Genomic DNA, 25,744 nt, shown 5'->3' with positions numbered 1-25,744 from the left:
TCACAACACAAACATGACTACAACACAAACGCAGACAAACCTTTTCCCTCCACTGCCGAAACCCAACACCAACAAAAAAAAAAACAACATCACGATACTGGCAGACATATGCCGAGTCTTCGCTCCGGGCTTCCTCAAGGCCTCTTAATTAAGCATCACAAATGAAACTCTAAACGACATGATAAACAGAATCCCGGTAGACTGGAGAAAAAAAATGCACAACAGCACCTAAAGTTACCCATATCAATACTACATAACCGATATAGTTGTTAACGGAAAACCAAGACAACTAAGAGACATAACAACAAGACAAATATACAACTCCCTATTGACAAACAGGACAAAGTCAGAGCACAGATACCTGAGATGGACTAACGACGCAATAACCTAAAAAATACGAATCGACAAAAAACATGAGAACAAAAGTTCCTAAACTTAAATAAACGAAACAAATACAACAAAGCCACTGACATAATATACAAATATATTCACAGAAAAGTTTTTTCTCTAGACAGAGTGAACAAATTGAATAGGACAATCTCAAATACGTGTCGACGCTGCGCCACCAACACCGAAACCCCTGAACACTGGTTCTACGCATGCGAAGACACGCAGTCACTCTGTCGTAAAACGATAGACATACTACGCAAAACATACCGCAAAGAAACATTTCAAAACAATCTCCGATTCTTCCATATTGGGTTTGACGACAACAGCCACGAAATCGGAGAAACAACCTTAGAAACATTTTACGAAACAATACATTACGTAAGAAACAAACTGACGATAACGAACGTAAAGACAGACTCACTAAAACACTTCACAAGCGTCCTCACAAAAAGACTATACACAGAAAACTCACTGACCACTGACAAAAGTACAATAAAACAATACAAAGACGCAATCGCCGCATGCAGAAATAACCTCATATATATATAAAAAAAAAAAAACAAAGTTTGTTAATATGTATATAATATATATTATGATATAAAAAAAATAAATAAATAAATAAAAAAAATAAAACTAAAAATAAACATGTAAACATGTTTATTTTTAGAATATGAAACCATACCATAGAATATGAAAATTAACTTTTGTAAAAAAAAAAACAAAACAAAAAAATATATAACACACGGATAATATATTATATCATTTTTTTTCCACCTTCTAAAAGGCATTGAAACTTTAAAAAAGAAAAGCCAAAATATAATTAAAAAAAAAAGATCAAGTGTAGTATCTGTTCTTATCAGTTTAATATCTGGTACGCAGGCATAGTCCGGCTCATATATTAATCGGATTTTCGGCATTTCGTCAGGGGATCGTAGTTTTACCCCGCCCTGACCACGGGTTGCCTCGACGTTGCACTACTGCTGAGCGCAGCCCATACTAAAGAGAAGATTGCGCTCTTTTTCACTGGAGCGCATGAAATAGCACCAGCGCGACTAATCTTAGTGAGAGCAGTTCTACTTTTGAAAGTATATGAGCAACGCTGGCTTCTAAAAATCCATTAGTCGATTGTCGCTATACCTATGCTGCCACGCAAACTCAATAGTGGTGGGGATCACAAACACGCAAGATAGTACGACTGCAAGAATATTTAATGCGTTGGCAAAGTGTTCAAAGTATTCAAACGTTGTCAGCAAAGTTGTTACATCAACGGGTAAGGAAAACTGACGTTCTGTAAAGCTATCAAAATGTATCAAGGTGTAGAAAAAGTCTAATTAAAACAGTTAATAGTACCGCTGTCACTTTGTAGATGATTTTTTATGGATTATGTTAGTTATGAAAAAATAATTGGTGCATGAAAGGGTCAATGGGATAGTTACGAAACTACAAATGTTGTTAATGTTTGTAAGAAAATAAGACCAAGGAAGTAGACACAATGTAATATCGTCAGTACAAATCATAATCTGATCACAATCGGAAAAAAAAAAAAGAATACAGTTTTGTTTGTAAATTTTTTTTTAATGACTCATAAAAAGGCTTGGGTACTAGTGATAACCCACAAGCTCTAAAATATCTAAAAAGATGCACTGTCTTCCGACCAGAGTTTCGGCACGGAAAAAACACATACTACAATTTAGTCACTGTGTATTAAGATATTATATTATTATGGCTACGTACGCTGAATCTACTAAAAAGCATCATGCTTCGCGAATGGAGAAAGTAGTTGATATAAATGTTTTCATGGAACAATCGGAGGCGCTAAACCGAAAATACCTAGAAAGCCGTGCAAAAGAATTAAATGACGAAATCCATCGAATCGTTGGCAGAGGGAAGGTTTCTAGTCTTACTTATAAAAACAGAGGCCAATGGGTCATAGAGTTTTACAATACTAAAGATGCTGATACCTTTATGAAATCTGATATCACAATAAGTAATTGCAACAAAAGCATAGCAAAGAGAAAAAGAACCGATATTGGTTTTTTAATAACAATAAAGTGTGACCCCTTGGTTTACGATAAGGATATACTTGAAGCACTGGACCCTTTCGTCGAGGAATTTTACAACATAACACACACTACATATGAATTCGACAAGAGCCTAAAAGACGGTAGGAGATTATTTCGAGTTACACTTGGTGTTACATTAGAAAAATTACCACACTTCATTGAAATCGGGGGTGTACGTATCGCGTTGCACTTCGCTGGGAAATCTTTCCTGTGTGGAGTGTGCAAGAACTCACACCCCCCAAACATCAGATGCATCGCGATGAAGAAAGATGAACCCCAGATAAATAAAAGCATAGATACAGAGAAAGATGAACCCGACCTTCCAGAAAAAAATAACAACATTAAAAAACCAACAGGAGCAGAAACTCTAAACGAATCTGCATTAGAATCAAGAAGTACAGAAATGATTTCACCGAATAACACCGAAGAAAATATTACAAAAATTGAGCTTACTGCGGATGAAATAGTAGATGAATTAGTTTCTAAAACGTTCACATCGACTTCCGAAGAAGAACTTCATGCAGAGCTTAGAAAACTATCCCAAGGAAATTTAAAATTATACCTAAAAAAAATAGACGAGAAATGCGACAAAGATGAAAGAGAAAACGAAATAGACTTCACGACAGTAAAACCAAGAACAGAAATTAAAAAAGAGAAACAACAGAAGGTGATACAACAAAAGACAATAGAAAACAATGAAAAAACTTCAAATAAACGATGTGGTCCTCCACCAACACCATCAAAAAAAGACACAAAAAGATACAACACCTCGTAATAAAAAACAAGAAAACAAAAACGCTATATAATATTTGATAGTCTCTAAATATTCTTTATTTTTTATTTTTATTAACGTATATATAATATTAACGACATTTTTTAATCAGAGGAGGAGATACCAACAGCGAACAAAACTTCCATAAAAGGCGCTTTTTCTTAATGAATTATTCATTGAGAATGAGCGCTCTCCTAAAATGAAACACAAAAAATTTCGATATATAAAAAAAAGAGAACCTTAAGAGGTTCTCTCTGTGGTGATCAACCCCGCTGAAATATTTATAACGGAATTCTGTTGTTCACCAAAATTATTATTATTTTATTTTATTTTTTTTTCTTTATTATTTTACTTTATTTTATTTTTATTTACTTTCGTTGATAATTACGCATATGTATATATGACGGATTATTAACGAAGACGTCAGTAAGGCAAGTAGCCAGATGACGGAAAATAAATACAATACTAGTCACTGTGTATTAAGGTATGCATCAAATACTTGCCAATCGCGTTTCGTTCATTTCGGGGTTTCGGGAAGGGGAATAATAAAAAAAAAAAAAAGAAAGAATTCGCAACTGAGCGTCCGCGGTGCACCCATGTTACTAGGCTGCGCGAGTAAGCAGAAACCGTTACTATGCTCTTAGCTAAACCAATGATATTTATACTAACTAGATGTAAAACTTCAAATAAATTCCGTAAGAAAAAGTGAAGCAAGTTTTTTAAGTTTTTAAAGCCGGTAGCCTCTTTATTTAAACTGAAAATAATTCGTTTGTTTTAATCGATGTTTTTATGATTCTGGCTGGCAAAAAAAAACTTGCTTGGCAAAAAAATATGCTTCACAAAGCGCGAGTTAAATATCTAGTTAATATACACTTAACCGCAAAATTAACGCACCACATACATTTCGATTTATTTTAATTGTGGTCATATATTTTGACAAACGTGTTAAGAATAGAACACATGAACACAGTTATTTCGATGGTAATAATAAAAGCGACTTTGAGGATGGTGAGAAAAGAAAAGAAAAGAAAGAAAAACAAACTAAAACTAGAAATATGGTAAGTAATAAAATTAAGGTAAGTAACAAAATAAACTAAGATGATTATTGTTGTTATGCACACTAATACAGCTTAAAATGTAACATTTTTGACTTATCAATATCTAGCGTTGCCACATCTTGATGTTGTTGCAGCCAGACAGCACCGTGGATTTCTTTCAATTAGAGGTGTAATCGTTTCTTGAAGGATATCTTCACATACGCGGATAAGACTTTGTTGCAACTCGTCTAGGTGGTGGATGTTGACTTCTAACACAGCGTGCCATTATGCCCCAAAGATGCTCTATTGGGTTCATATCTGGACTGCAAGCCGGCCACTCCAAAACTTGAATAGTAGCATTTTGTAAGTATTCAGTAACAACATGCGCCGTATGTGGTCTAGCATTATCCTACATAAGAAAGAATCCATCTCCCATGAACGATGCAAGAGGTACCAAAAAAGGTTTTAAAATGTCTGCTTATGTATCGTTGAGAAGTCAGAACAGACGTGTTGCTCAAATGACAGTTATCATTGAGCAACACATCTGTTCATACTAACTTTATACATACTTTTCTTTTAAAAGTGAGGTTTGGTTACAGCAAAACGTGCTGCTTATGAAAAGCTGCTACAATTTGGAAACTAAAACGGAATAAAGCCTACAAATGACGTCACAATAAACATTATTATCGACTTTGTATTTGATAAATCCGGGAAATACGTAATATTTTTCAAAATAAGTCGGAATTTATAAGTGGTGCGTTAATTTTGCGGTAAAGTGCATATCATTGAGTTTAACAACGGTGCAGTGGCTACGCGCAGTCCTACTGAAATTTTTGGTGTTGGCGTAGCGTCAAGAGCAGAAAAGGTGCTTTTAGCTTGTTTCGAAAAAAAAAAAAAAGAAAAAAAAAAAAGGGAAACTAAACAAATTAAATCCTGTTTTATCTTCTCATACAGTAGCTGATGCCAAAACCAAGACAAGTGACAAGTTTAGAGGAGTTCACACAGTTTTTTTAACGATTTATCAAGAATGCTTTAAGGTAACAGAAAGTACTGTGCTATTTTATTTTCAATCTTTTCACCTTATTTTGGTGTTTGTGTTTTAAAATTTGAAGCAGTTTAACCCCTATTGTTGTGCCCACTTTACTTTTTCAAGTCTTCAAATACTTAAGAATAGTTTCTGATGAAAAAATCCTTTCAAAAATAAATTTCCATTTTTAGAAGCATCAACTTTATGAAGGAGTAGTTACAAAAGACTTTCATGAGTGCAGTTACAGAGTTTGTTCTGAGTTCCTGGATTATCCAGAATGCAAGTTGCAATACTCTTTAGAGCATCACACTCAATGAATAAGAAGTGGGAAATTCTTCTTGATTTTATTGGTGAGTGAAACAGAAATAGCATCTTTCTAAGACTTTTACCTATTTCTTTAGTTTGTTCATAGCTTTGTTTCATTTACAGTTATACTGACACAACCCCAATAAAGTAATGCTTAATTAGGTATGCTTTTCACTGGACAATCTATAGCTTCTTTGGAATGATCCCTTTAATTCGATTAAAGATATGCGATAAAATTTTTAAAAAATTACATACTCATTACATTTTGAAGCGAACCTTTTGTTTGGCTTTCTCATATAACATTTTATAGAGTTACTACTAAAGTTAACTCAGCCTCAGGTAGCAAGTCTGATTATTGAAAATAAATTATTGAAAGAGAATTTTGAGTGTTGTCCTGGGGCAAGGTTAAGGGTTAAGTTAGGTTAGCAGAGCATATAATATTGAAGCAGTTAAAGTTTCAAGAAAAAGGTAAGTCATGTTTCTTCGATAGTTTACCACAACCATTTTTTAAAAGTGGTAGTTTGAAAAAGTCGACCTTTAGCCAACAAGTAAACATTTTTTTTAACTGACTTGGGAATTATATTTTTAAGTTTATTCTCCATCAATCCTGAGCTTCTAAGTTGTACGCAAATACATTTGCAGGCTTAATTTAGGTTAGGTAATATGTTAAAAAATGTAATATTTAAAAAAAATACTTTGCTTATTGTTCCAGGTCTCATTAACTTTTACCACACTCTGCGAGTTTGTGATTGGAAAAATGCAGATACAGTGTGCAAGGTATGTATGCTTTACTTTTGCTAACCTAATGCTGTGTCGATTTAGTGTCATAAATTTTTTCATTTTCCATTTGTCATTTGATATTTTGTCAGTGGATGTTTTAGGTCACTTTTTAAAATTGTTTTACCTTTTTGTCAGTAAACATTTAAAGTGTTCATTTCTTGCAATGACTAAAGTATCTGAAAAATATTTTCTTGCTACTCAGTTTAAATTCTTAACTTAATTTGCACCATCCCAATTTTTAAACTTTCAAGCTTGTTTTTTTAGACTTTGTGAGGAATTACTACTTGGGAAAGGGTCGAGGCTAATGACAAGCAAGTCCTCCTAAACTCTGCTGTTTCTTGGCGACCCTGGTGATGAATTAAAGTACTGTCATTACAACAGTTGAAAAGAACATTTAAATACAGAGGTTCTCAAAATGCTTTTTGACAGAGAAATCTGTCGGACGCTCATATACAGAGTTGATTTTCAGTTGTTCAACTTGGCCTTTGATCACATCTGCTGCCCAGCGTTAAATTTAAAAGCCTTTAAACGTTTTTTATGTTTTGGTTAATTGGGTTATTTTTGAAAGAAGCTGGGTTATTTTTGAAAAAAAGCCCAAATGTTTTAGAGTGAAATTGATGCAGTACAAGAAAGCCATGTTTTCATCGTTGAAACTTAAAGTTACCCATCGACTTGATCATTCAAATGTCCACAAGTTTTTCTCGTTGAGAGGGAGGGAGCCGGGACAAACTTGTTGCAAAAAGTATCGCTTCTCGGCCTAATGGCTAAGATCAAGTGTAGTATCTGTTCTTGATTTTTGCCTCCGAGGCAGCGGTTTTGTTTTGTTTTTCTTGTTATAGCTATGGAGTCCGACAGCGACAGCAGTTCTAGTCACGCCTCTATTGCCAGCACGGCTGCAAACCTACTCGAGAGAATGATGGATTGTGCGGAACATCCGGACAAATATGACGACGCGCTGATGCAATCCAGCGAAGAAGAAGGAGATGACGATATCGAAGTGGAGCAACGCGAACAGCAGAATACACCGAAAGAGAACAAACCGACAAGCTATGCGCAAGCCGCACACGCTTCCAAATCTCAGGTGGAGTATAAAACTCCACTCAAAAACACCCTGGTTTGTGCGGTTCAAGTGCGCATGACTATGTTAGATGTCCTTAATGCCATCGAAGAGAAAGATCTAGATAAAGACCTTGAAGGAGTACAACTGATTCGAGGTGGCACTATTCTTGAAATTGTTATGAAAACAGACAATTCCAGAAACAAACTAATTGAGGAAGGGTTAAGTATCAAAGGCCTGCATCACAGGTTTCAACACGCAACACCCAACAGGACGCCAAGTAGAAGAACTAATGTTTCCATAATTGGACTTCCCTTGGAAGCTAAAAATTATCAAGTAGGGAGAACATTAGAAGAAATGGGTTTTGGGAGACACGTTTATACAAGACCAGTTATTAAAAGAACTCCCACCAAAGATACCCCATACTACTCTGGCATCCTGGTGGCCGTTATGGAAGACTTGGTGGCACCAATGCCCAACTATATCTCCGTAAGGGGGTATAGAGTAAGAGCCGTACACACTGGGCAAGGTGCAGCCAGACCCAACATAGCCGTCGAACAACGAGCACCAACTCCAACAATGCAGACTGATGTCGTGACCAAAACGGTAGCGAGGGAAATTGCAGAAAAAGTGATAGAGGAGGAGCTAACGAAAATTGCGGTGGAAGAAACAAAACCTGTTACCAAAGAAACGGAAGAAGTGCGTGCTGTCGATGAGAAAGAAACTCCAATGAACAAAACCACCACGAATGACGAGAAAACGCAAGAGTCTAGCGAAGTCGAAATGACCGAAGAGAAAGTGAAGCAACAAAAGAAAAGAAAAACGACGCTGACGAAGAAAAAACACGACGAAACGAAGAAGTTAATCAAAGAAAAAAGCAAGGAAGACCCACCTGGAGTTGGATAAGTAATTTTCAGTGTTTGTTTATTTATTTTTTCTTTAATTTTTTATGGTATTTTTTTTTTTTTCACCCATGTTAAATCTCCTTTTTAACCTGAAATACGTAAACATGCGCTTTTTTCTGACGCAAATAATCTAAGTTTGACTCTAAGGAATGATCTATAGATTTTAAATAATTACACATTTTTTTCTGTGGTTTTCTTAAATGGCTGCAAAAATTCTCACGTTCAATGTAAACGGACTAAATGACGCAACTAAAAGGCATAACATAATGAAATTCTGCGCAAGCGAAAATTGTGACGCTTTTCTTTTACAAGAAACTCATGGATGTGAAGAAAACACTAAAAAATGGGCAACAGAATGGCACAACATGACGCGAGGAAAATCCTTATGGAACAATTTCACCCATAAGGAGCGCGGAGTCGCGCTGCTGATAAAAAAAGACATAGAAGTAAATAAAGTCACAAACGATAAATGCGGGAGAATTCTTGCCGCTAACTTTTACTTTCACGAAATAATCCTTCGAATAATTAATATTTATGGACCTAACAACCCGCAGAAAAAAGAAAATTTTTTTAATTCAATAGAGCAACATACGCGTAAATGCGATATCTTAATTTTGGCCGGAGATTTTAACATGGTTGAAAACCCTGCCCTAGACCGACAAGGTGGTGACCTTTTTAATAAAAACAACACCCTAGGTCAAAATCAACTAAAAATCCTTATAGAAAAATATGAATTATCAGACATTTATCGAAAATTAAATCCCTTAAAACAGGGATTTACCTTCGTAAAGCCTGATAAAAGTTTTCTGAGCAGAATAGATAGGATTTATGTCTCTGGAAACACTGCGGAGGAGTGCGATTGCGGCATGCTTGAAAACGGCTTAAGCGACCACAGCGCGTTTTACTGCAAACTTAAAATTCCAAACAAAAACGCAAAAGGAAAAGGTTACTGGCATTTAAACACCACAATTCTAAAAGATTCTAAATTTAAGCAAAATATCTCTCAAGACTTTATAGAAAGCAAAAAAAACAAACATTTATACGAAACTAAAAACCAATGGTGGGACTTAATGAAAAACAATATAAAAGAAAGAGCGATCGAGCGCGCTAAGGAAATTAAAGCTGAAAAACATAATTTAATTGAAACTCTAGAACGCGAAATTGAAAATGAAAAAATGAAGCCGAACAAAAACAGCGACAAAATTAAGTCACTTAAAAAAGAAGCCGTTGATTTAAAATACGATGGAGGAGTTTTTGTAAGAACAAAACAGAAGATAGTGGAAGAGGGTGAAATCCCGTCCAAAGCTCTCTTCCAAATGGAAAAAAGCAACCAAAACAAAAAAATAGTAAAGGAAATAATAAGCGGGGACAGAGTCTTCAACGACACTACAAACATTCTTAAAACAATAAGAAGCTATTATAAACGCCTTTATAAAAACCAAAAACACTGTCAAGAAAAACAAGACTTTTTTCTAAATAATATTACAAAAACTCTTACTGACGATGAAAACGCTTTTTTAAATATAAAATTTAGCAGCGAGGAATTGCGCAACGCCGCGAACTCCCTTACTAAAGGAAAAACACCAGGGATAGACGGTATTCCAGTTGAATTCTATCAAGAATACTGGGATGTCTACGGGGAGGAACTCACTACCCTTGCAAACGAAAACCTCTTCGACAAAAAAAACCAACTGTCGTGGTCCCAACGAACGGCCCTTATCAGTCTCCTTCCAAAAGAAGGAGACCCCAAAAAGATACAAAACTGGCGACCGATATCTCTGTTGTGCGCCGATTACAAAATATTTACAAAAGCGCTCGCGCTAAGACTTGCGAAAATCCTCCACAAAATACTGGAACCGTCACAGACGTGTTCCGTTCCAGGGAGACAAATCTTCTCTAATCTTTTTTTAGTCAGAGAAGTAATAGAATACACAAACAACAAAAATGTCGAAGGCCTTCTCTTGACAGTAGACCAAGAGAAGGCTTTCGACAAAATAGACCGAAAGTTTCTTTTTCGAACGCTTGAAAGGTTTAATCTAGGTAAAAACTTCGTAACAGCTATCAAACAAACTATGAAAAATAACCAGTCCTTAATCATTAACAACGGCTATATGGCTAAACCTTTCAACATAAAACGGGGTGTGAGGCAAGGAGACCCGATCTCGCTCATGCTTTACTGCATCGCTGTAGAATCCCTGTCACTTGAAATAAAACAAAACAAAAATATCGACGGAATCCCCATGCCTGGCACAAAAAAGAAACTCAAGGTTATGCAATATGCAGACGACACAACAATCCTCGTCAGGAGTCCTGAGTCAATTACAGAACTTTTTAAGATATTAAATAATTTCGAACAAGCCACGGGCTCCAATATCAACAAATCTAAGACCAAAGGACTCGCGCTCGGCGGCTTTGATTACACCACTTATGAAAACACTCTAAAACAAAATAACCAAATCATAAACTGGTGCAATCAAAGCGGGATAAAAATACTAGGTACAAACTTCTACACGGACCTAGAAGTGACTGCTGCCGCGAATTGGCAAAAAGCCGTCGAAAAACTTAAAAATAAACTAAAATCTTTCAAATATCGAAACGTCTCGCTTCGGTGCAAAGCAATATACGTAAACACGCTCGCCTTGTCAAAGGTATGGTTTATAGCCAACCTCTTCCCCCCAAACAACACAACGGAAAAAGAAATAAAAAAACAAATATCTGTATACCTCTGGCAAAGCGACTACGCGGAGCCAGTGAGACGAAAAATCTTAAACCTGCCCGCGTCGAAAGGAGGGCTGGGTATTCTCGATGTGGCTCAACAGTGCTTAGCACTCAGGACAAAACACCTCCTGCAAATACAAGAAATAGAGCCACCACACGAGAGTGTCTTTTTCCAAAAGTACCTTTTGGCTATGTCTCTATCCGGTTTAGCGAATAAAAAACACCCGCAATGGCGCTTATTTACAAAAAACGATTTTCCCAAAACTCTAAACAGTCCGCCCTTTTATTATAAAGACGTGATAGAAAGCCTGAAAAACAACCTCCCCATTTTTGAACTCAAACCTAAAACGACAAAAAATATTTATCAGCATTTAACGAACGCGCAAAAGAACAGCGACATTGAAAACACGGAGAGAAAATGGAACGCGACCTTCCAGAAAGTTCTGCCGTGGAAGCGAATGTGGCAACGCAGCTTCAACTCCCACGCGCAAGGACCTAGCCAAAACACGTCGTGGAGACTGCTCCATGACAGTCTCCCGACCCTAGAAAAAATAAAGAATTGGAAAAAGAACCGCGGACGAGGTTGCACGTTGTGCAAAACCTGCAACCTCTCCGAAAATACCCTGCACCCTTTCTTGTTTTGTAAAAAAGCGAGAGGGGTCTGGACGGCTTTTAAAAAACTTTATGAGACGCTCCTGCCGCAAATAAAATTCAACATTGTCCACGCGATTTTCTATATTAACATCGAAAACCTCTCGATAAACAACCCCACAGCCAAGCTTGTAACAACAATTACAAACATAATAATAACTGAGCTGTGGCGATCGAGAAACATAAGAGAAAAAGAAAACAAAAACGAGAGTTCCACAAAGGTCATAGAAAACATAAAAAGAGAACTAAAATATCTCTGTAAAATGAAATATAATAAATACGCAAGAGAAAACGAGGTGGAAAAATTCCACAAAATATTCTCTATAAACAACGCTTTAATTAATGCAAATAACCAAAGCCTAATGTTTACATTTTAAAGAACCACCTCCCCACGGATATGTCCAATGGATCCCCGTGGGACCGGAGGATGTATGTTTTTATTTTAAGGGCGTGGTGTAATAACCACGCTTTTATATTTTAAACTACGACATCCACACGAATATGTCCAAAAGATCCCGGTGGATCTGGAGGATGTATGTATATATTTTAAGGGCGTGGTGTAATACCCACGCTTATATATTATAAACTACGCCAAAATCTTTTAAACTCTTCATCTTATAAATAGGCGAGCTGTTATATATATAAAACATATCAACTAAAAAAAAAAAAAAAAAAAAAAAAAAAAATAAATAAATAAATAAATAAAAAATCCTGTACATATGAAATAGTCCACGGATATGTCCAAGGGATCCCAGTGGATTCTGAGGATGTATGTATTTTTTATAAGGGCGTGGGGTAATAGCCACGCTTATATATTATAAACTGGAATTAACAATGTAAATTCTTATTTGTAAATAAATAATGACGTAATGAAAAAAAAAAAAAAAAAAAAAAGTATCTGTTTTTATAAGTTTAATATCTGGTACGCCGGCATAGTCCGGCTCATATATTAATCTGATTTTTGGCATTTGGTCAAGGGATCGTAGGTTTACCTCGCCCTGACCGCGGGTTGCCTCGGCGTTGCACTACTGCTGAGCGCGGCCAATACTATAGAGAAGGAAAAAAAAAAAAAAGCAAACAAACGGGACGATGCGGTGTGCAATCGAAAACCCACAATTGAGAAGATTGGGGCACGTCCGAGGCTGCCCACACAACGGGAAAAGCATACTTACCTGACGGGGAAGTAAACCTGATCAACATTGGTCTTTTTTTCTTCTCCTCAGGCTAAAGATCACAGCAGTGAATTACTAATTAGCGACCATCAAGAAAAATCATCTCGAGAATGTCTTCATACGCCGAAGCTACAAAGAAACATCAAGCCTCGCGAATTGAAAAAGTAGTCGACATCAACATATTTATGGAGCCTTCTGAATCTCAAAACCGCAAATATATTGAATCTCGTGCGAAGGAAATTAATGATGAGATCCACCGTATAATTGGCAGAGGAAAGGTTTCGAGCCTCACCCATAGAAGCAAAGGCCACTGGATCATAGAGTTCTATCAAACGATCGACGCTGATGCTTTTATAAATTCAGATCTGAAAATTAGTAACCATAACAGGACCGTATCGAAAAAAAGAAGAACCGAAATAGGATTTTTGATTACGTTTAAGTGCGATCCACTAATCAACGATGAAGAGCTACTCGAAGCACTAGACCCTTTCGTAGATGAAATATACACCATTACACACACAACCTACGACTTCGACAAAAGCCTTAGAGATGGCAGGAGACTTTTTCGAGTTAAACTCAAAGTACCGTTAAAAGACCTACCGCACTTCATAGAAATTGGGGGCGTGCGAATCGCGATGCACTTCGCTGGGAAATTTTTCCTGTGCGGAGTGTGCCAAAACTCGCATCCCCCAAATGTCAGATGTATCGAATCGAAGAAAATCGAACCTCAGATGAGTAAAAATATAGAATCAGTCGCCTTGAAGAAAAGTGACCAACATACGAGTAATAATATAGAATCAGTGATAGAAGAACCCGACTCATCTGAGGAAAATGATAACATCAATGAATCCACTAAATCCGAAACCCTAATCGACAGTACATTAGAACCTGAAAATATTACATTGAGCGCACCTATTAACACCGAAACAAATATCACTAAAATTGTGCCTACCATAGAGGAAATCATAGATGAGTTGGTTCATAGAACATTGACATCTGAGAATAGGGAACAAATTATTGATGAAACAAATAAACTATCGAATGCTAATTATAGATTATATAAAATAAAACTAAAAGATGCTATAAACAAAATGAAAGAGAGAAAAAGAAAAGAAGAAAAAGAAAAACAAAAAGAAAAACATCAAAGCGAAATGCACAAAAAAGAGAAAAACGAAAGCTACGAAAAAACTACAAATAAAAGGAGCGGACCGCCTCCGACTCCAGCGGAAAAAAACATCAAGAGAAGTAACACTTCCTAATAAAAGAAAAATAAAAACACTAAACATTTAATTTTAGTTAAATTTATTTCAATTTTTATTTTCTTAAACGCTATATTGTAATTACACTATTTTCTATGTAATCAAAGGATGAAATTAAAACACGCGAACAACACTCCATATAAGGCAATAAATTCTCAATGAAATTCGAATTCTAAAAAATAAGTAATTTTGAGACGCTTTTTTGAAGTAATCAACTCTGCTCTCCTTTTGAAACTTTTAAACTTTTTCATTTCTTTTTTTTTTGCATACTTTTTCTTTTGATTTCTTTTTCTGGCCTTTTTAATTTTTTATTTTATTTTTTGAGGCCACTTTTTGTTCGCGTCATGGTAGCCACGAGATTATTTATTTTTCATTTTTTTAATCTTGTTAACGGAAACTCGTGTATATCATGACTAGGGTCCGCAAGGCAACTAGCTGAAGGACCCGAAATAAAAATCATAATATCTGATCAACATGGGGCTTCTTCCAGGGTGAGGCTCTTGCATTGCCCTTCGCCTGGGCTGACCCCTGCAATTACCGCTAACGTCGGTAACTCGACCGTACAATTTCTGGTAGTGGGGGCCTGCGTTCGCGCTTGCCCCCTCCTCTAACGACTTAAAAAAAAAACCTCTCCTCTCACCCCTAAGAGTCTACTGCATATTTTGAGAGGCGCATACAAGGTCTGCTATAAGTGCAAATAAATTTTATTTATTTCAAAAGTTGTTGTTTTTTTTTTTTGTTTTTTTTGTGTGTATAAAATCAATAAAAATCTAAGAATCGCAAAGAGGCAACCAAATAAGCATAGGAGCGACGAGAATCGTTTCAACGTGACAACCAGCAAGCGTGATCGACCGGTTACAATCCCGGAAATCACTCGACCGCGGAACAAAATGTGACAGTCACAACAGTGAAAACGAGTCGTTGTAATAAAAAACAATGACGATAATAATAGTTAAAATAACAAACAGTAGCAATAAGAAAATCGATATCAATAGTGACAACGAAAATAATGACAACGATGAAGATAACAATAACGACAATAACAAAAATTAACGATAGCATCGATAAACTAACGATAAAAGTAATACTGACAATAGCAACGACCACAAAAAAACAAGCATTAGCAATAACGATCTAACAGTAACGATAGTAACAACAACAGCAGCAGCAACAGTAACAACAATTGTCAACCATTTATGCATACCGCATATTGGATTCTGGTGCGGTGAAATGCATTCTTTTACTACCGTTCATTATTTTCATGAAAACAGCTCTGATTTCTACGTGTTGATCTTAGAAAGAAACGACAACGACCGAAACATTTTGGCAAGTTGACACGTCAATACGCAACGTTGCCAGAGATACGTAACGACGATTGACGAATCTTATAAATTTTTGCTCTTCAAAGCTAGTTTTGCAGTCTTTTCGTCATTTCGACAAAACTAGGGAACATCGACATCGTGCAACTTTAGACTTGCGAGGGTTTCTTTCATGGCCGCCGAGAGGACGGGGAAGATTCCCGGGTATCCCCGTGTATCTACAAACGACATTTTAAAAATCACTTTTTAAAAGATTTAAATAGTTTTGACTTTTAAAATATTTCATTAACTTTCGTTTTTCATTTTTAATGACTTCTATTGGTCCTGGGTATGTAATTGATCATAAAGAGGGCTATAGTCCCTTTAACTAACTGGTGGCTATAGTCCCTTTAACCGTTGCCCTTGTTGTTCAGCATCAAAACTAGCTTCGAGTTTTTGCCTTGGCCTTAGCTTTTCCTCCTTTTCCACGTCCTGACATTTTATTTTCTAACACAAGCAGAGACAGACAGACAGACGGACCAGAGATCTCGTGCGCCTTTTTTTTTATTTTAAACAGCAAAAAGTTTGCTATTGTTATCAAAATAGAGTGGTCTCAAAGTCAACCTTTTTTTAACCAATAGTAAAAAAGAAATAAACGATGCTCAAACAACTTAATCTTTTAAGAACCAATAGAAGTGCATATGACGCAAGAGTTTTCAAGTTGGAGGCTACAACTTTATCTTAAATTAAATCCAGTTGCAATGCAATGAAAACAAACGAAAAGAATTTTTACTGTTAGGCCCGTCGAAATGTCAGACGCACCAAAAACCGGAGGAAAACAAGCGCCAAAGGTGGCGAAAAAAGGCGAGAAGCGCGCCGGTAAGAAAGGTGGTAAAATTGCTGGAACTGGTGACAAGAAGCGCAAGAGAAAGAGACGAGAGTCTTATGCCATTTACATTTACAACGTCCTGAAGCAAGTTCACCCTGATGTCGGTGTTTCTTCTAAAGCAATGAGCATCATGAATTCTTTCGTGAACGACATTTTCGAAAGAATTGCTTCTGAAGCTTCGCGGCTCGCCCTTCAAAATAAGAAATCTACGATCTCTTCGCGTGAAATTCAAACCGCCGTGCGCCTTTTACTTCCCGGTGAACTTGCTAAACACGCAGTGAGCGAAGGCACCAAGGCTGTTACCAAGTACACCAGCAGTAAGTAGATCAAAATCCGCTCAAACGGCTATTTTTATAGCCACACATCTTTTAAAAACATTAGACGCATTAACGAAATAGGTTCAAATGAAAATATCTGTTGCAATCGCTATATTTAATTTTGCAAACAATGCGAAGTGCAGAATAGCTAAACTAGCTGCTAAAATAAAACACTTAAACTGCTGCATCCGTCCTAGGCTATGAACAACTTAAAACCTTTTTTTTCTTCTTCAAAATTGCTCTCAAACTTCCCTTTTCTAGAATATACATCGACCTAAAAAGCACGGAACAGTTACCGGTGAGGTTACTGTGACTTTCAAACTCAATTAGTGTAATTGTTACGACCTGACAAAGTCCTAAATGCCGCGCAACGTTCTGTAAAGCTATCAAAATGTATCAAGGTGTAGAAAAAGTCTAATTAAAACAGTTAATAGTACCGTTGTCATTTTGTAGATGATTTTTTATGGATTATGTTAGTTATGGAAAAATAATTGGTGCATGAAAGGGTCAATGGGCTAGTTACGAAACTACAAATGTTGTTAATGTTTGTAAGAAAATAAGACCGAGGAAGTAGACACAATGTAATATCGTCAGTACAAATCATAATCTGATCACAATCGGAAAAAAAAAAGAAGAAGAATACAGTTTTGTTTGTAAATTTTTTTTTAATGACTAATAAAAAGGCTTGGGTACTAATGATAACCCACAAGCTCTAAAATATCTAAAAAGATGCACTGTCTTCCGACCAGAGTTTCGGCACGGAAAAAACACATACTACAATTTAGTTACTGTGTATTAAGGTATGCATCAAATACTTGCCAATCGCGTTTCGTTCATTTCGGGGTTTCGGGAAGGGGAATAATAAAAAAAAAAAAAAAGAAAGAATTCGCAACTGAGCGTCCGCGGTGCACCCATGTTACTAGGCTGCGCGAGTAAGCAGAAACCGTTACTATGCTCTTAGCTAAACCAATGATATTTATACTAACTAGATGTAAAACTTCAAATAAATTCCGTAAGAAAAAGTGAAGCAAGTTTTTTAAGTTTTTAAAGCCGGTAGCCTCTTTATTTAAACTGAAAATAATTCGTTTGTTTTAATCGATGTTTTTATGATTCTGGCTGGCAAAAAAAAACTTGCTTGGCAAAAAAATATGCTTCACAAAGCGCGAGTTAAATATCTAGTTAATATACACTTAACCGCAAAATTAACGCACCACATACATTTCGATTTATTTTAATTGTGGTCATATATTTTGACAAACGTGTTAAGAATAGAACACATGAACACAGTTATTTCGATGGTAATAATAAAAGCGACTTTGAGGATGGTGAGAAAAGAAAAGAAAAGAAAGAAAAACAAACTAAAACTAGAAATATGGTAAGTAATAAAATTAAGGTAAGTAACAAAATAAACTAAGATGATTATTGTTGTTATGCACACTAATACAGCTTAAAATGTAACATTTTTGACTTATCAATATCTAGCGTTGCCACATCTTGATGTTGTTGCAGCCAGACAGCACCGTGGATTTCTTTCAATTAGAGGTGTAATCGTTTCTTGAAGGATATCTTCACATACGCGGATAAGACTTTGTTGCAACTCGTCTAGGTGGTGGATGTTGACTTCTAACACAGCGTGCCATTATGCCCCAAAGATGCTCTATTGGGTTCATATCTGGACTGCAAGCCGGCCACTCCAAAACTTGAATAGTAGCATTTTGTAAGTATTCAGTAACAACATGCGCCGTATGTGGTCTAGCATTATCCTACATAAGAAAGAATCCATCTCCCATGAACGATGCAAGAGGTACCAAAAAAGGTTTTAAAATGTCTGCTTATGTATCGTTGAGAAGTCAGAACAGACGTGTTGCTCAAATGACAGTTATCATTGAGCAACACATCTGTTCATACTAACTTTATACATACTTTTCTTTTAAAAGTGAGGTTTGGTTACAGCAAAACGTGCTGCTTATGAAAAGCTGCTACAATTTGGAAACTAAAACGGAATAAAGCCTACAAATGACGTCACAATAAACATTATTATCGACTTTGTATTTGATAAATCCGGGAAATACGTAATATTTTTCAAAATAAGTCGGAATTTATAAGTGGTGCGTTAATTTTGCGGTAAAGTGCATATCATTGAGTTTAACAACGGTGCAGTGGCTACGCGCAGTCCTACTGAAATTTTTGGTGTTGGCGTAGCGTCAAGAGCAGAAAAGGTGCTTTTAGCTTGTTTCGAAAAAAAAAAAAAAGAAAAAAAAAAAAGGGAAACTAAACAAATTAAATCCTGTTTTATCTTCTCATACAGTAGCTGATGCCAAAACCAAGACAAGTGACAAGTTTAGAGGAGTTCACACAGTTTTTTTAACGATTTATCAAGAATGCTTTAAGGTAACAGAAAGTACTGTGCTATTTTATTTTCAATCTTTTCACCTTATTTTGGTGTTTGTGTTTTAAAATTTGAAGCAGTTTAACCCCTATTGTTGTGCCCACTTTACTTTTTCAAGTCTTCAAATACTTAAGAATAGTTTCTGATGAAAAAATCCTTTCAAAAATAAATTTCCATTTTTAGAAGCATCAACTTTATGAAGGAGTAGTTACAAAAGACTTTCATGAGTGCAGTTACAGAGTTTGTTCTGAGTTCCTGGATTATCCAGAATGCAAGTTGCAATACTCTTTAGAGCATCACACTCAATGAATAAGAAGTGGGAAATTCTTCTTGATTTTATTGGTGAGTGAAACAGAAATAGCATCTTTCTAAGACTTTTACCTATTTCTTTAGTTTGTTCATAGCTTTGTTTCATTTACAGTTATACTGACACAACCCCAATAAAGTAATGCTTAATTAGGTATGCTTTTCACTGGACAATCTATAGCTTCTTTGGAATGATCCCTTTAATTCGATTAAAGATATGCGATAAAATTTTTAAAAAATTACATACTCATTACATTTTGAAGCGAACCTTTTGTTTGGCTTTCTCATATAACATTTTATAGAGTTACTACTAAAGTTAACTCAGCCTCAGGTAGCAAGTCTGATTATTGAAAATAAATTATTGAAAGAGAATTTTGAGTGTTGTCCTGGGGCAAGGTTAAGGGTTAAGTTAGGTTAGCAGAGCATATAATATTGAAGCAGTTAAAGTTTCAAGAAAAAGGTAAGTCATGTTTCTTCGATAGTTTACCACAACCATTTTTTAAAAGTGGTAGTTTGAAAAAGTCGACCTTTAGCCAACAAGTAAACATTTTTTTTAACTGACTTGGGAATTATATTTTTAAGTTTATTCTCCATCAATCCTGAGCTTCTAAGTTGTACGCAAATACATTTGCAGGCTTAATTTAGGTTAGGTAATATGTTAAAAAATGTAATATTTAAAAAAAATACTTTGCTTATTGTTCCAGGTCTCATTAACTTTTACCACACTCTGCGAGTTTGTGATTGGAAAAATGCAGATACAGTGTGCAAGGTATGTATGCTTTACTTTTGCTAACCTAATGCTGTGTCGATTTAGTGTCATAAATTTTTTCATTTTCCATTTGTCATTTGATATTTTGTCAGTGGATGTTTTAGGTCACTTTTTAAAATTGTTTTACCTTTTTGTCAGTAAACATTTAAAGTGTTCATTTCTTGCAATGACTAAAGTATCTGAAAAATATTTTCTTGCTACTCAGTTTAAATTCTTAACTTAATTTGCACCATCCCAATTTTTAAACTTTCAAGCTTGTTTTTTTAGACTTTGTGAGGAATTACTACTTGGGAAAGGGTCGAGGCTAATGACAAGCAAGTCCTCCTAAACTCTGCTGTTTCTTGGCGACCCTGGTGATGAATTAAAGTACTGTCATTACAACAGTTGAAAAGAACATTTAAATACAGAGGTTCTCAAAATGCTTTTTGACAGAGAAATCTGTCGGACGCTCATATACAGAGTTGATTTTCAGTTGTTCAACTTGGCCTTTGATCACATCTGCTGCCCAGCGTTAAATTTAAAAGCCTTTAAACGTTTTTTATGTTTTGGTTAATTGGGTTATTTTTGAAAGAAGCTGGGTTATTTTTGAAAAAAAGCCCAAATGTTTTAGAGTGAAATTGATGCAGTACAAGAAAGCCATGTTTTCATCGTTGAAACTTAAAGTTACCCATCGACTTGATCATTCAAATGTCCACAAGTTTTTCTCGTTGAGAGGGAGGGAGCCGGGACAAACTTGTTGCAAAAAGTATCGCTTCTCGGCCTAATGGCTAAGATCAAGTGTAGTATCTGTTCTTGATTTTTGCCTCCGAGGCAGCGGTTTTGTTTTGTTTTTCTTGTTATAGCTATGGAGTCCGACAGCGACAGCAGTTCTAGTCACGCCTCTATTGCCAGCACGGCTGCAAACCTACTCGAGAGAATGATGGATTGTGCGGAACATCCGGACAAATATGACGACGCGCTGATGCAATCCAGCGAAGAAGAAGGAGATGACGATATCGAAGTGGAGCAACGCGAACAGCAGAATACACCGAAAGAGAACAAACCGACAAGCTATGCGCAAGCCGCACACGCTTCCAAATCTCAGGTGGAGTATAAAACTCCACTCAAAAACACCCTGGTTTGTGCGGTTCAAGTGCGCATGACTATGTTAGATGTCCTTAATGCCATCGAAGAGAAAGATCTAGATAAAGACCTTGAAGGAGTACAACTGATTCGAGGTGGCACTATTCTTGAAATTGTTATGAAAACAGACAATTCCAGAAACAAACTAATTGAGGAAGGGTTAAGTATCAAAGGCCTGCATCACAGGTTTCAACACGCAACACCCAACAGGACGCCAAGTAGAAGAACTAATGTTTCCATAATTGGACTTCCCTTGGAAGCTAAAAATTATCAAGTAGGGAGAACATTAGAAGAAATGGGTTTTGGGAGACACGTTTATACAAGACCAGTTATTAAAAGAACTCCCACCAAAGATACCCCATACTACTCTGGCATCCTGGTGGCCGTTATGGAAGACTTGGTGGCACCAATGCCCAACTATATCTCCGTAAGGGGGTATAGAGTAAGAGCCGTACACACTGGGCAAGGTGCAGCCAGACCCAACATAGCCGTCGAACAACGAGCACCAACTCCAACAATGCAGACTGATGTCGTGACCAAAACGGTAGCGAGGGAAATTGCAGAAAAAGTGATAGAGGAGGAGCTAACGAAAATTGCGGTGGAAGAAACAAAACCTGTTACCAAAGAAACGGAAGAAGTGCGTGCTGTCGATGAGAAAGAAACTCCAATGAACAAAACCACCACGAATGACGAGAAAACGCAAGAGTCTAGCGAAGTCGAAATGACCGAAGAGAAAGTGAAGCAACAAAAGAAAAGAAAAACGACGCTGACGAAGAAAAAACACGACGAAACGAAGAAGTTAATCAAAGAAAAAAGCAAGGAAGACCCACCTGGAGTTGGATAAGTAATTTTCAGTGTTTGTTTATTTATTTTTTCTTTAATTTTTTATGGTATTTTTTTTTTTTTCACCCATGTTAAATCTCCTTTTTAACCTGAAATACGTAAACATGCGCTTTTTTCTGACGCAAATAATCTAAGTTTGACTCTAAGGAATGATCTATAGATTTTAAATAATTACACATTTTTTTCTGTGGTTTTCTTAAATGGCTGCAAAAATTCTCACGTTCAATGTAAACGGACTAAATGACGCAACTAAAAGGCATAACATAATGAAATTCTGCGCAAGCGAAAATTGTGACGCTTTTCTTTTACAAGAAACTCATGGATGTGAAGAAAACACTAAAAAATGGGCAACAGAATGGCACAACATGACGCGAGGAAAATCCTTATGGAACAATTTCACCCATAAGGAGCGCGGAGTCGCGCTGCTGATAAAAAAAGACATAGAAGTAAATAAAGTCACAAACGATAAATGCGGGAGAATTCTTGCCGCTAACTTTTACTTTCACGAAATAATCCTTCGAATAATTAATATTTATGGACCTAACAACCCGCAGAAAAAAGAAAATTTTTTTAATTCAATAGAGCAACATACGCGTAAATGCGATATCTTAATTTTGGCCGGAGATTTTAACATGGTTGAAAACCCTGCCCTAGACCGACAAGGTGGTGACCTTTTTAATAAAAACAACACCCTAGGTCAAAATCAACTAAAAATCCTTATAGAAAAATATGAATTATCAGACATTTATCGAAAATTAAATCCCTTAAAACAGGGATTTACCTTCGTAAAGCCTGATAAAAGTTTTCTGAGCAGAATAGATAGGATTTATGTCTCTGGAAACACTGCGGAGGAGTGCGATTGCGGCATGCTTGAAAACGGCTTAAGCGACCACAGCGCGTTTTACTGCAAACTTAAAATTCCAAACAAAAACGCAAAAGGAAAAGGTTACTGGCATTTAAACACCACAATTCTAAAAGATTCTAAATTTAAGCAAAATATCTCTCAAGACTTTATAGAAAGCAAAAAAAACAAACATTTATACGAAACTAAAAACCAATGGTGGGACTTAATGAAAAACAATATAAAAGAAAGAGCGATCGAGCGCGCTAAGGAAATTAAAGCTGAAAAACATAATTTAATTGAAACTCTAGAACGCGAAATTGAAAATGAAAAAATGAAGCCGAACAAAAACAGCGACAAAATTAAGTCACTTAAAAAAGAAGCCGTTGATTTAAAATACGATGGAGGAGTTTTTGTAAGAACAAAACAGAAGATAGTGGAAGAGGGTGAAATCCCGTCCAAAGCTCTCTTCCAAATGGAAAAAAGCAACCAAAACAAAAAAATAGTAAAGGAAATAATAAGCGGGGACAGAGTCTTCAACGACACTACAAACATTCTTAAAACAATAAGAAGCTATTATAAACGCCTTTATAAAAACCAAAAACACTGTCAAGAAAAACAAGACTTTTTTCTAAATAATATTACAAAAACTCTTACTGACGATGAAAACGCTTTTTTAAATATAAAATTTAGCAGCGAGGAATTGCGCAACGCCGCGAACTCCCTTACTAAAGGAAAAACACCAGGGATAGACGGTATTCCAGTTGAATTCTATCAAGAATACTGGGATGTCTACGGGGAGGAACTCACTACCCTTGCAAACGAAAACCTCTTCGACAAAAAAAACCAACTGTCGTGGTCCCAACGAACGGCCCTTATCAGTCTCCTTCCAAAAGAAGGAGACCCCAAAAAGATACAAAACTGGCGACCGATATCTCTGTTGTGCGCCGATTACAAAATATTTACAAAAGCGCTCGCGCTAAGACTTGCGAAAATCCTCCACAAAATACTGGAACCGTCACAGACGTGTTCCGTTCCAGGGAGACAAATCTTCTCTAATCTTTTTTTAGTCAGAGAAGTAATAGAATACACAAACAACAAAAATGTCGAAGGCCTTCTCTTGACAGTAGACCAAGAGAAGGCTTTCGACAAAATAGACCGAAAGTTTCTTTTTCGAACGCTTGAAAGGTTTAATCTAGGTAAAAACTTCGTAACAGCTATCAAACAAACTATGAAAAATAACCAGTCCTTAATCATTAACAACGGCTATATGGCTAAACCTTTCAACATAAAACGGGGTGTGAGGCAAGGAGACCCGATCTCGCTCATGCTTTACTGCATCGCTGTAGAATCCCTGTCACTTGAAATAAAACAAAACAAAAATATCGACGGAATCCCCATGCCTGGCACAAAAAAGAAACTCAAGGTTATGCAATATGCAGACGACACAACAATCCTCGTCAGGAGTCCTGAGTCAATTACAGAACTTTTTAAGATATTAAATAATTTCGAACAAGCCACGGGCTCCAATATCAACAAATCTAAGACCAAAGGACTCGCGCTCGGCGGCTTTGATTACACCACTTATGAAAACACTCTAAAACAAAATAACCAAATCATAAACTGGTGCAATCAAAGCGGGATAAAAATACTAGGTACAAACTTCTACACGGACCTAGAAGTGACTGCTGCCGCGAATTGGCAAAAAGCCGTCGAAAAACTTAAAAATAAACTAAAATCTTTCAAATATCGAAACGTCTCGCTTCGGTGCAAAGCAATATACGTAAACACGCTCGCCTTGTCAAAGGTATGGTTTATAGCCAACCTCTTCCCCCCAAACAACACAACGGAAAAAGAAATAAAAAAACAAATATCTGTATACCTCTGGCAAAGCGACTACGCGGAGCCAGTGAGACGAAAAATCTTAAACCTGCCCGCGTCGAAAGGAGGGCTGGGTATTCTCGATGTGGCTCAACAGTGCTTAGCACTCAGGACAAAACACCTCCTGCAAATACAAGAAATAGAGCCACCACACGAGAGTGTCTTTTTCCAAAAGTACCTTTTGGCTATGTCTCTATCCGGTTTAGCGAATAAAAAACACCCGCAATGGCGCTTATTTACAAAAAACGATTTTCCCAAAACTCTAAACAGTCCGCCCTTTTATTATAAAGACGTGATAGAAAGCCTGAAAAACAACCTCCCCATTTTTGAACTCAAACCTAAAACGACAAAAAATATTTATCAGCATTTAACGAACGCGCAAAAGAACAGCGACATTGAAAACACGGAGAGAAAATGGAACGCGACCTTCCAGAAAGTTCTGCCGTGGAAGCGAATGTGGCAACGCAGCTTCAACTCCCACGCGCAAGGACCTAGCCAAAACACGTCGTGGAGACTGCTCCATGACAGTCTCCCGACCCTAGAAAAAATAAAGAATTGGAAAAAGAACCGCGGACGAGGTTGCACGTTGTGCAAAACCTGCAACCTCTCCGAAAATACCCTGCACCCTTTCTTGTTTTGTAAAAAAGCGAGAGGGGTCTGGACGGCTTTTAAAAAACTTTATGAGACGCTCCTGCCGCAAATAAAATTCAACATTGTCCACGCGATTTTCTATATTAACATCGAAAACCTCTCGATAAACAACCCCACAGCCAAGCTTGTAACAACAATTACAAACATAATAATAACTGAGCTGTGGCGATCGAGAAACATAAGAGAAAAAGAAAACAAAAACGAGAGTTCCACAAAGGTCATAGAAAACATAAAAAGAGAACTAAAATATCTCTGTAAAATGAAATATAATAAATACGCAAGAGAAAACGAGGTGGAAAAA

The 25,744-nt window shown here is 36.5% G+C and overlaps 3 protein-coding genes and 6 pseudogenes across 4 annotated transcripts in view; all 9 read left to right on the top strand.

Moving 5' to 3' along the window:
* LOC149876555 (uncharacterized) overlaps nt 1–25,744 on the top strand; it is a 345,360-nt gene that overhangs the window by 288,864 nt on the left and 30,752 nt on the right. The gene's annotated exons all lie outside the window — the stretch shown is intronic.
* LOC149876573 (U2 spliceosomal RNA) lies at nt 1,161–1,390 on the top strand (annotated as a pseudogene).
* On the top strand, nt 5,042–8,338 carry LOC149876571 (uncharacterized). The gene is made up of 4 exons (XM_090075267.1): nt 5,042–5,299; nt 5,481–5,639; nt 6,308–6,372; nt 6,640–8,338. Exon 4 carries the CDS (start codon nt 7,217–7,219, stop codon nt 8,336–8,338), a length of 1,122 nt encoding a protein of 373 aa, XP_089931393.1. The 5' UTR covers nt 5,042–5,299; nt 5,481–5,639; nt 6,308–6,372; nt 6,640–7,216.
* Nucleotides 7,120–7,281, top strand: LOC149876572 (U2 spliceosomal RNA; annotated as a pseudogene).
* Nucleotides 12,547–12,757, top strand: LOC149876570 (U2 spliceosomal RNA; annotated as a pseudogene).
* On the top strand, nt 14,604–14,741 carry LOC149876569 (U1 spliceosomal RNA; annotated as a pseudogene).
* LOC149876568 (late histone H2B.L4 pseudogene) lies at nt 16,245–16,649 on the top strand (annotated as a pseudogene).
* LOC149876566 (uncharacterized) lies at nt 18,775–22,071 on the top strand. Its single transcript, XM_090075266.1, has 4 exons — nt 18,775–19,032; nt 19,214–19,372; nt 20,041–20,105; nt 20,373–22,071. Exon 4 carries the CDS (start codon nt 20,950–20,952, stop codon nt 22,069–22,071), a length of 1,122 nt encoding a protein of 373 aa, XP_089931392.1. The 5' UTR covers nt 18,775–19,032; nt 19,214–19,372; nt 20,041–20,105; nt 20,373–20,949.
* Nucleotides 20,853–21,014, top strand: LOC149876567 (U2 spliceosomal RNA; annotated as a pseudogene).

Source organism: Hydra viridissima, unplaced genomic scaffold, assembly GCF_058129835.1.
Source record: "Hydra viridissima isolate aposymbiotic clone 2 unplaced genomic scaffold, HvirCarnegie_v1 scaffold_19, whole genome shotgun sequence".
NCBI classification, from domain to species: domain Eukaryota; kingdom Metazoa; phylum Cnidaria; class Hydrozoa; order Anthoathecata; family Hydridae; genus Hydra; species Hydra viridissima.
The sequence above is the reverse complement of the archived record's forward strand: the minus strand, read 5'-3'. Positions and strand labels throughout refer to the sequence as shown.

Coding starts and splice junctions, on each gene's coding strand:
- LOC149876571 (XM_090075267.1), top strand. CDS start 7,217: ATGGAGTCCGACAGCGACAGCAGTTCTAGTCACGCCTCTATTGCCAGC.
- LOC149876566 (XM_090075266.1), top strand. CDS start 20,950: ATGGAGTCCGACAGCGACAGCAGTTCTAGTCACGCCTCTATTGCCAGC.